Source organism: Dendrobium catenatum, unplaced genomic scaffold, assembly GCF_001605985.2.
Source record: "Dendrobium catenatum unplaced genomic scaffold, ASM160598v2 fragScaff_scaffold_28, whole genome shotgun sequence".
Lineage (NCBI taxonomy): Eukaryota > Viridiplantae > Streptophyta > Magnoliopsida > Asparagales > Orchidaceae > Dendrobium > Dendrobium catenatum.
This window is the reverse complement of record NW_021318490.1, coordinates 951,618-962,900: the sequence shown is the minus strand read 5'-3', so window position 1 is coordinate 962,900 and position 11,283 is coordinate 951,618. Positions and strand designations below refer to the sequence as shown.

General features: G+C 33.8%; 1 protein-coding gene across 1 annotated transcript in view; it reads left to right on the top strand.

Annotated features, from left to right (window-relative positions):
• Nucleotides 1-6,208, top strand: part of LOC110100764 (quinolinate synthase, chloroplastic) — a 59,045-nt gene extending 52,837 nt beyond the window's left edge. Inside the window, exons 6-7 of the mRNA XM_028692913.1 lie at nt 5,236-5,397; nt 5,849-6,208. Coding sequence (XP_028548746.1) covers nt 5,236-5,397; nt 5,849-5,923 — 237 coding nt within the window. The 3' untranslated portion in view covers nt 5,924-6,208. The remainder of the gene's footprint in view (nt 1-5,235; nt 5,398-5,848) is intronic.
• Nucleotides 6,209-11,283: the final 5,075 nt, after the last annotated feature.

Sequence of the window (11,283 nt, the reverse complement as noted above, 5' to 3'; positions counted from 1 at the left end):
CGGGGTCACGACGATAGACCTGTCTTGACCTCCAAATATTGCAAGAGCCCGAGCCGGCATCGGTCTCATTTTCGTAGCACCCGAGGAGGTATAATGAGGTTCTCATTCAGTCTGACTGAACATCGAACAAACAACGAAGCTGAGTATGAAGCTCTATTAGCAGGGTGGAGATTGCGATCAATGTCAGAATCCAACATCTCCAAATCTACGGTGATTCTCAACTCGTGATAAATCAGGTCATCGGTATTTATAAAGTTGGCAAAGTCGAATTGGCCCACTATCACCGGCGAGCCCTTGAGCTTTTGAAGCAATTGCCAAATGTCAAAATGGCTTGAGTTCCTCGAGGACAGAATGCTAAAGCAGATTGTCTGGCCAAATTAGCCAAAGAAATGGTGAACATCAATGAGGAGAGTCCTATATTCATCGGATTTACACTCGTAGGGTCTTGAGCCCGCTCTATTACAATTCCGAGGGCAGAAGGAATTCCAGATTCAAGTCAGCAGGATGAAACTCCAGTTGACCCTCAACCTCTCCATTAGATTGCCATGGAGAATTTTCAGAAGAGTACATGTGGGCAAAGAGACGTAAAGCTAGTCAAGCTTCAGAATCGTGGTGGCATTGTTTAGATATTGAAGTAAAAAAATGATTGGAGGCAGCCATTCATTGACTACTTCAAGGAAAACAAACTCCCGACAGAAAAGTCTATGGCCGCACAAATTCGAAAAAGGGCGTTGCGATATGCATTTGTCAATAACACGTTGTACAAACGAGCCTTTGATCAAATGTGGCTGAGGTGCCTAGGGACCAAAGAAGCTGACAAAGTAGTAACAGAAGTCTATGAAGGGCTTTGTGGAGCACATCAGTCAGGTCCTAAGATGGCCGCTAAAATCAAAAGAATGGGTTATTATTGGCCGACAATGGTCAGAGATTGTATTGACCACGCAAAGAGGTGCCACGAATGTCAGATTCATGGTGATGTTATACATCAGACTCCAAATCCACTGCACCCAACAATAACATCCTGGCCATTCGAATGCTGGGGCACTAATATAATCGGGCCAATAGATCCGCCGTCATCAGCGGGCAACCGTTTGTCATTCTGGCAGCAAGGACTACTTCTCCAAGTGGGCAGAAGCAGCTCCATTAAGAGAGGTCACATCCAAGCATGTGATCAATTTCTTTACCCACAATGTCGTCTACAGATTTGGTGTGTCACGCCGCATAATCTCGGACAACGGTACTACTTTCAAAAGTATAAAAATCTATAAGTTCGTTGATCGACACAAAATCGATTGGCGATATTCATCCATATACAATCCAAGGGCAAATGGCTTGGCGGATGCCTTTAACAAGACACTTGTGAAACTGTTGAAGAAGATCCTTACCAAGAACAAAAGAGAGTGGCATACAAAAATGGCAGAAGCACTATAGGCATATCGTACAACCTACAAAACACCAACTAAAGCAACTCCTTATTCATTGGTGTTCGGTGTTGAAGCCGTATTACCATTGGAGATCGAACTACCGTCACTCCGAGTAGCAATTCAGAATGATCTCACTCAAGAGCAAAGCCCGCCTCAGAATTGAAGAGCTCGACGCACTTGATGAACTCAGGTTACAAGCTCAACAAAACTTGAAAATCTACCAAGGAAGAATGACAAAATCCTTCGATCGTATGGTGCATCCTCGAACATTTCAAGAAGAGGAATTGGTCATGGTGCTGAGAAGGTCAATCATCCCACACCGAAAAATCGGTGACAAATTCGTATCCAATTGGGAAGGCCCCTTCGTCATCGAGAAAGTGTACCAAGGAGGAGCTTATCAGTTGATCGATCTGAACGGTCAGAGGCCTATGCAACCTATCAACGGTCGACATTTAAAGAAGTATCATGCATGAAAATTTCATGACTAATGTACTTTGCAATTATCAAAATTTTATATGCATATTTATCAATGCATGTTTGCTTATATTTTAAAATTCTCTTGTATAGCAAGAACGCATTTCAAAATCCCCCATCAGACTGGGGGCATTTTAAATATTTATTTGGGTCGACATCGCGCTGTGTGCCGAGATCCCCAAATAAATATTTAAAATCTTAAAGACAAAAACTCTATCCAAAATGTCCCTACGAGACAGGGGGCATTTTAAATATTCATTTGGGTCGACATCGTGCTATACGCCGAGATCCCCAAATGAATATTTAAAATCTTATATTCCAAATTTATTCCATTCTAAAATATCCCTGCGAGACAGGGGGCATTTTAAATATTTATTCGGATCGACATCACGCTTCATGTTGAGATCCCCAAATAAATATTTAAAATTATCAATACAAATATTCTTTTATGCTGAAGAATACAACGAATTCTTTTTCAAAGTATTGCAGGTGATCTCTCAAAAGATCGAGACAACCACTTCTTATATATATATATATATATATATATATATACATACATGCGAAATTGATAATTAACTAAACAATCTACCTATGGTAGTATTCAAATCAAATATTTCATGCTCATAAATCTAAAGGTCAAGTTATTTTCATCAACCTAAATGGTTGGAACTAAATTTAGGTTCATCGAACCTTACAAATCTTGTTGCTCATAAGCCTAAGGGTCGAGCTATTTCCATCAACATACCTAACGGGTTGAAAACTAAATATAAGTTGAACAAGTCTAAAGACAGAACTTCAAAATTCATGCTCGTAAACCCAAGGTTGAGCTATATTAATCAATTTAAAAGATCGAGGTAAAATGAATATTAAAACCATTGGTGGGTACTATAATGAATTCATTGTGTGAAATTCACACAACAAGTTCAGTGGGAGATAATTTTTTGACCTCTAACTAATCACAGCCCACGTCGACAAAGCCAAAAACCACACGAACCACGTTGCCCCATGTTCATGAGGTAACTTCCGCTTCGACTTCAATTCACGTAAAAGGAAACAAAAGAAAAAATAGGAGTACGCTCACTTGCAATTGGAATTCTCGGCTCTCCCGTTCTTGCAATCTAGGAATTTCACTTCGATTTCTGGCTCCCATACACACACGAACAACGATGCCCTGCCTCCGAATTCCGGCACGAATAAACAACATGATCCGACTCCGGTATCCATTTGAACAACCCAACCTAGCCGTCCACACCCTCCTTTTATTTCAGCCTCCCTCACTTGCATCTGACCCCGACGCCTGTTCCATACTCGACTTCATCACAACTCGAAGACACTCTGCAGGAACTGACCTAGCCGCAGTCTTCTGAGACCGAACAGCATCAACTATGCGTTCCACCCCACGCAAAGCCGACTGATCTGGCCTTCATCTGTTCCTCCCTACATGAATAGCGTACATTTCGTCCGTGCCTTCACACGCAAAAGGTGTTCCACCGCCCTATTTGCATGAAACTTTCATTCGATTCTGCCTCCTTAAGCTTGATCACCCAATTAGCCCTATTTCTATAAGTGATCGAAACAGTGAGGAAGAGAAATGATTCATTATTATTATTATTCACTATAAATTAATAATTATTATTATTAGTATTGATATCATTATTATTATTATTATTATTATTAAGGAAGATGTCGTGATCGCTAATTAGAGGAATTCCGGGGTTGATATTGCCCCCGAAGCCCTCAGCTGTAGATATGATCTAGTTGATTGGACACAAAGGGCAAGTACCCAAAACCATTAGGCTACTCCCAAAGTGAAGCAGTAAGGCCCATTTTTAACCCACATATAGACCACCTCTAATAGAGGTCGTAAGACCTGCTATACGAGTTACTTTCAATGAAAGCCATAAGTTCTGACTAAAATCTTAACATACGAGCAACTTCTAAACGGAGCAGTAAGACCCAGTATAAATTTAAACTACAGACAATTCCTAAACGGGACCATAAGATCTAACCTAAGTCTTAAGTACAAGAAACTCCCAAACGAGATCATAAGACCTAACCTAAATCTAAACTACGGGCAACTCTTAAGCAGATCCGCAAGTCCCAACCCAAACCATAATAAAATTAAAGCCCACACATATCCACTTCAGTTTACTCGAGATCCTTGATCAGATTTCATAGATACTACAATCAAAAGTTGTTAGTGTTGGTAGGCTGAAACCAACGGTATATCCGGGACGATGGAACCTTTTGATCTCAATCGGGTTTCCATCCCCCACAACCAAAAACTCAAAACTGTTGCACATCTAAAAATCGATTCATCCTTAATCGAGATTTCTCTTCTACGCATTTGGAGAGGTAATTAACTATGAGGGCTTCGCTCATATGAAGTGGAACCTTAGAACGAAAAACTCTGATGCCATTCATCAGGGGAAATCTAATTAATTTAAATTCCAGTCTACCTCAAGGAAAATGAGAACTTAAGCTTGTGAAAGCAGGGTTCGTGCCGTAGCGCAACATTCCTTTTGTGATGGAACATCGGTTGATAGATTATTTTGATGAAATATTGGTGTTATAAAAATTTCCAAATGGTTTAATTTTTCTTTTTTTTTGTATGGATGTAGATAATGATATAAATGTTGACTTTGATTGTGTGATTAGAATGAAAAAAAAAAAAAAACTAGTTGAGTTCATGTGAGTTTGATTTTTAGCTTGAACTCAAAAAAAATTTAGTTCAACATGACTAAAACCTGAATTGCATTTTGAATTGACCTAAATTGATTTTGAGCTAACTCATTATTTTGACTAGAATAACACATAATTTGAGTTAACTCGATTCCATTCTAATTAAAATTCAAGTTGGCTTGAAATGATTCAAAATTGAATACCACATAATTTGATATCACATATAATTCTAGTTCATTTGAATTCAAAATTTGATCCGCCCTAGGTTAAATTGACTAAAAAATTCGTTCAAGCCTTCATTCTTGTGACTCCATTTGAAATGGTTTGAGTTGATTTTGAAGTGACTCAAAATCCCGGGGTTTAACAGTAGTTTCTACTGATATTTATCACCCTTATCTGGATACAGTAATGTTGTATTGAATATATGGAAACGCAAACATAGATAAAATAAAATTAATAATAGACAACTATTCACTTATATTGAATTTGAGTGCATCAAAATAATATGGTTAAGAGGTGCTTCGTTATTATTGCTAGTTCAAAATGTCTTATTGAAATTTTGCAAAAGACCCATTGATAGCTGGATATTAATTTTCGTATTTTGACATAATTTTCTCTTTTTTATTTAGTTTATCGCTTGCTTTTGGTTATGCAGATGAACTCCCTTGGAGCTCTGCTGCAAGTTTGCCAACAACTATCCGAAAAGAATAATAGTCCTTCCGTTTACCGTGCTAAAAGATTCAATTCTACTACCCCACTTGGAAGATCAATTGCAGAAGTTGGATGTGAACCAATCTTGCATATGCGGCATTTTCAGGTTAGCCATCTTCACATTCATGCTTAATAATTTTACTCATCAAACTTACTGATATATTAAAAAAAATTGCCATACTCAATGCAATGCTGCTCTCTCCAATGCAAAATTTGCGAAGAGATTGATGTACATAATTTTGTCCCTGTATTATAAAAGCTATTTTTATTATATCAGTTTATATAATTATATTATAACTTTTTTTTATTATTCATATTATAACTTGAGCTAATTGATTGGTTCTTAAATGATTGGTTTGCTTTCCCTAGTTAAAACATACTAATACATTTCCTGGGCATGAAGCAGGATTTTTTTTTTTTGAACCTCTATTGCCTTATATTCCGTTCCAACTTTGTTCAAAGTAAAAGAAAAAAAATGTTCATTTCTGCATGAATATATTATTTAATATCCTCGCCAAATCTTCACCTTCCATTTTTTAATTTATATGCGATTTCAGGCCACAGGGAAATTGCCAGAAAAACTTATTCGTCAGATTCTCGATCAGCCTATTGAGGAAGCCGTAGCTTCATGATAGTTACTCCGACAGAATATAATATTTCAATCACTGACTTGCCAATGCATATACAACAGAAGACAGAGCAAATATAGAGGTTCCTTTCATTTGGTGTCATAGAAGTGTTCTCAATTTTTCTTCTTGTCAGCGTGTCTGTTTAATCTTAAGATTACTAATATCAATATTGTTTCATCGATATAGGAAAAGTTATAATGGTTTATATAATTGTAGAATGGGATGCAACATTTGTATGAGGCCATTTTGAAAGATTAATGGACCTGTTGATGCTATATGTCAATCTTATTATAATGGTTAAGTATTTTAAAAATGCACAAAATGAATATCAGTTTTATGGCTCGTAAAGGATAGCTCATTTGTCAAGAAGCCATTTGGTGTCCTTTTCTTCTATTTGTATTTGTATTTTCTTAATTCGTTTTTATATTATTGATTGAAATATAAAAAAAGTTTGAATTTTATTATGTGTTTAATATATTTATTTTTTTTACAAAATAACATAATAATGGATTCAAAATAATTTGATAGAAGAAAACTTATGTTTGAGACAATTAACTACATGGAAATGCAAGAAGTAATGAGTAGAACTTAATCTTAGATAATTTTTCTTAGGATGATTATAAGGGTCTTAGTTGAACCTCTTTTGATCATATAAGGCGAGTCCGGATGAGCATAGAGAATTTAGAAGGAAAAAAAAAAAAGGCCAAAGCTGAGATATAAAGATATCATATTTTAAATTTACTCTCCCTTGTGCTTGAAATATTGTATTGAAGATTTTACTAAATGAATGGATGTTGATATATATATGAAATGTCAAGATATGTGTAGGTCATCCTTGGCCAACTTCTTTCCTTCTCAATGGCTCATCCCAAGAACTCGCTTTGGTCGAATTATTTCCTTGTTGATGATTTTTCCTAAGAACTTGTTCCTAGTTGTTAGTTATTTTGGTTGACATTGGTGGACACATTACCTTTATTGAAAGTCATTCTTAGGTTGGCTGATCCCAACTCAAATCTATTTGTGTAGTTCCTTATCATGAAACTTACCTTAGATACTCCTCGCCTTATCAACTCTTGATGGTCTTGGCCAACACCTTTTAGTGTCACAAGCGCCAATGTGTAGGTTACTAAAATAGTATTGGATTTGCACTGATTCTTCTATTATCTCCCCATGACTATTTTCTTTCATCAAAGAGAGAAATATTTTCTCTGACACGTGAATCATCCTAAGGGCTTTTTGGTACCTATTTTAGCCATTGGGAAATCATACTCCAACTTTCATTTTAAGTTATAGCTTCCCTAAGTCGGCTGCTTATTCCTCCAAAGCTCCACTCTCTTGGTCTACCTCTCTATGTAAGAACTAGCTGGTCCTGTTTAGTCGAACTGGGCTTTATGCCGAATCAAGCAAGCCGCACCGAGCGAAGTAGTGGACTGAGAGTGCAAAGTCCAGCGAGTGAAGCAAGCGGGTTGAATGGGCGTGGGAGCTATGAACGAGCTCAGATCGCATAGATAAGGGAGGAAGTGCATGTGGGAGTGAAAAGCAACGACTCCTCTTACCAGATAATTTCATTTTGTTTCATCCAGTTTGAAAACTAAACGAAAGAAACTTAGAAGGAAGCAACCAATAAAAAGGAGAGGGAAGGAAATAAAGAGAAAGAGGAAGGGAGATGGAGAGAGTGATAGCAAAAGCAAGGAAAAGGAATTGGGCGAGCGACAATCAGTGGGCGGCTTGGAAATGTAAGAAATTTTATTTTAATATTTATAAAATTAAATTGTAGATTAAAAGAATTAATTTAGAAAGGAAAATGATAATAACAATAATAAAATCTTAATTGTTAAATTGTTTATTTGAAATTATCGAATTTTAAATTTTTAGATATTATTAAGGAAGTTTAGTTTAAGTTTTATATTTTAATATAATTTAGAAAATATTAAAATTAAAGATTTTAGTAGTTAATTATAATGTATTTATATTCTTGAGTATTTGTTTACATATTAATTAAAGAGAACATAATTATATCATGTATGAGATTTTAAAGTTAAATAAGGAATATATTAAATTTATATTATGTTAAATTATAAAATTGATTTAGAAAAATTAATGTTTTTTTAGTTAAAGATAATTCATATAAAAAAATGAAAGTATATTTATTTAACGAATTAGAGCGAGAAGGCAATTAAATAAGTAATGTTTATTTTAGAAATTAATAATAATTAAATATTTAATTGAATGATTAGTGAGAATTGATATATTAATAATAATTAAATAATTAATTCAATGATTAGTGATAATTGACATATTAATAATAATGAATAAAAATATTGTAAAAAGTAATATTCAAATATAATAACAAATAAATAATTTAAATAAAATATATATAGAGAGAGAATGATTATTTTAAAAATTCAATTCTAATTAATAAATTAACTAATTAATTAGATAGTAGGATCAATTATTAATTCAAATTTTAACGACAATATATTTATATAGGTGTTAGGTTGGCTGCATCGAAGTGATAATTAAGGTAGATTGTCCAGTCATAAGATTTTGAGGTGAGTACTCATGCTCTTAAATTATAGTAATAACTTTGATTTCTTTAGTCTAATTTTATTGAATTAATTGATATTAAAATTTTAATATTTCTTTTTGTGAATGATCATATTAATTTGATTTATGTTAGCATGATTATTCATCATATTTATAATAAAAAAATTTGAATGATAAATAAATGAAATTAATATATAAAAATGATTGCATGTTTATGTTAAAAGATAGAGCACACACCCTTATGATACTATTTGGGGTTGTAATGTACCCGTGCATGTAAATAAAAAATGATATGAAAAAAGAAAAGTAAATGAAAAAAGAGTACTTTCATTGGTACTATTTTTATGCCTCGTTTGATTAGGCTTATTTTTTTCCTTCTCCGTCTGAATAAGTAGAAACTAATTATCGTAACTGTTTGGAATAAAAGCCATTTTATTGAACGGCTTTTTCTCAACCTCCTTTTCTAAAACTCCATTTTATGTAAGCATAAACCAAATCAAACGAAGCCTTAGACTGTGGCTCATATGATGGTTGTATTATTTATAAAAAAATGATAAATATATGAATAAAATTATTATATATGTATAAATTTGAAAGTCTTAAATTGAAATGATTAAATATAATTACTTTTTATATTGAAGTGATTATGCAATTATTCCAAATTCCTTGGATTAGTGTAGTTTAGAAGCATGATTTATTCATTGAGTTCTTTTATGTCTCACGCCTAAATTTATGAATGAATATGTATTATTCAAAGCTTAAAATGAGTAGAAGAGAAGATAATATATATCGTAGGCACGACACACCAGAAGAAATATTTTTATAATATTTAACTTTGTTTCAAATTTTAAGAATTTGTTGGCTATTTAAATTTATTAGTGATAGATTTAGCAAATAAAAATTTAATCAACCATCCGATCGTCTGTTTCCGTCTCATTAATTCGAGCCCCCGGGTTGGGTCGTGACAAAAGTGATATCAGAGTGCTAGGTTAGTATCTTAGGAATATGAATTGCCTTGAAAGAGCCATAGGAATTATTTATGAAATTATCCATGAAGAATTTAGAGATTTGATTAAGTATTATATATTAATCTATAAGATTCATTTATTAAATAAATTTTATAAGCTTCATTTATTACATAATTGTTTACAGATAGAGAAAGATATATAATTAGAGAAATTAAAGATAATAAGCTTATATGGTAAAGCTTTTATTATTTATTCATTTTAAATTGACTTATTTTACATCAATTTATGGATGTATAATTAATTTTATCTAAACTATATCATGTTATTATATGAATATTCAATATCTCTTTAAATACTTAAAAATGTTATCTGTTATTATTTTGATGAATATGATATTATTTTGAAGAAAATGTGGCTTAATTTTTATTGCATTAAAGTTTTTGGATTTTATAGATAAAAATTGATAGGTTATACGACTCATTTGAATTTATAATGAATTTATAAATATTATTCAATTGTAATATAATTTGTTGGGTAGCCGTTTTTGTTTTATTTTGAATGTGTATGAAGACTTTTTGACTTTCCCATGTGACTAGCCTTTTTATAGCCATTTGAAACTTATATCTATTTAATATAAATGAATTTTTAATCAAATATAATATTATTAGTTGATAAATTAATATTAGATTAATAGTTTTAATCAAATTTGATTTTACCTACCCTTTCCTTTAAATACACATCTTCCTCTTCATCTAAGGGCTGAATAAAAAAGAGAACTCTAGTAATTATTTCATTCTTCTTTTTCTTCTTTACATGCTAAATCTTGGAAGGAGAAATTTTGATTTTCATTCCAAGAGCTCTTTTCATTTGCGATATCAAATTCTTGGTTGGAAAGCTTTAACGCACTAAATCGTATAACATCTCTTGGAGTTCTTAAGTTTGTTTTCCTTCACTAAATCCTTACTTACTGTTCTTTTAGTTTTCACCATATATTTTTATTAAAAATATTTATTATTTGATGAAATACTAGTTGAGAATATTATATTAAATTTTCTATGTTACATCTTTTAAATCCATAAAGTTATCAAAATGTTGACCTCGACGTCAGATAAAAAAAAGAATGGGAAATCATTACCTGCCTCTACCAAATTCTGTACCCAGCCTCTCAAATCCTGCTTAATACATTTTCCCATCTCCTACATTCGGCACAGTTTGTAGACGTCCTACGCTTGTCTCAATCCCAACAGCCCCCCATCGTTATTAAAAATGAGAGCTATCGAAGCTCTTGATTCTATCTTCTTCACTCCTTTCTCCACACACAAAACATCTCGAAAGCTTCTGAAACCTCAAACCACAGCACCAATCTTCTGCCCCTTTCTTGTTCGTAAGACTCAACTGAAACTCTCGTCGCTACCTTCTGATCTCTATAGTCGAGCCTCCACCCCATCCCATCTCCTCTCTATCGCAAGTGAGACCCGAGCTCACCTAACTCCGCTTCCCTCATTCTTCTGTTCGAAACTAAACCAGAGGCTAGACATCTCAATTCCAACCTTTAAACCACTACCCCAATCCTTTGGGCTCTGCCAATCGGGTTACCTACACCTAGGAAAAACATTGTTGAAGCTTCTTCATCTAGAAGAAAGTTAACAAGAAGGCAGAGGAAGAAGCTAAATGTTGAGGTCTGAGCTCAGCAGCAACACCTCACAGTCCACCCATCCAACCTACCGACTCAAGATCTAAAAGCTATAATTCATACCAGGAACAAGTTCGTTAGCCTCAGGTGGGTCAAACGAAATAGCTCCATAGGTGAGCTGAAAAGGTTATTTAGGACCAACCGCCTGAAATCCT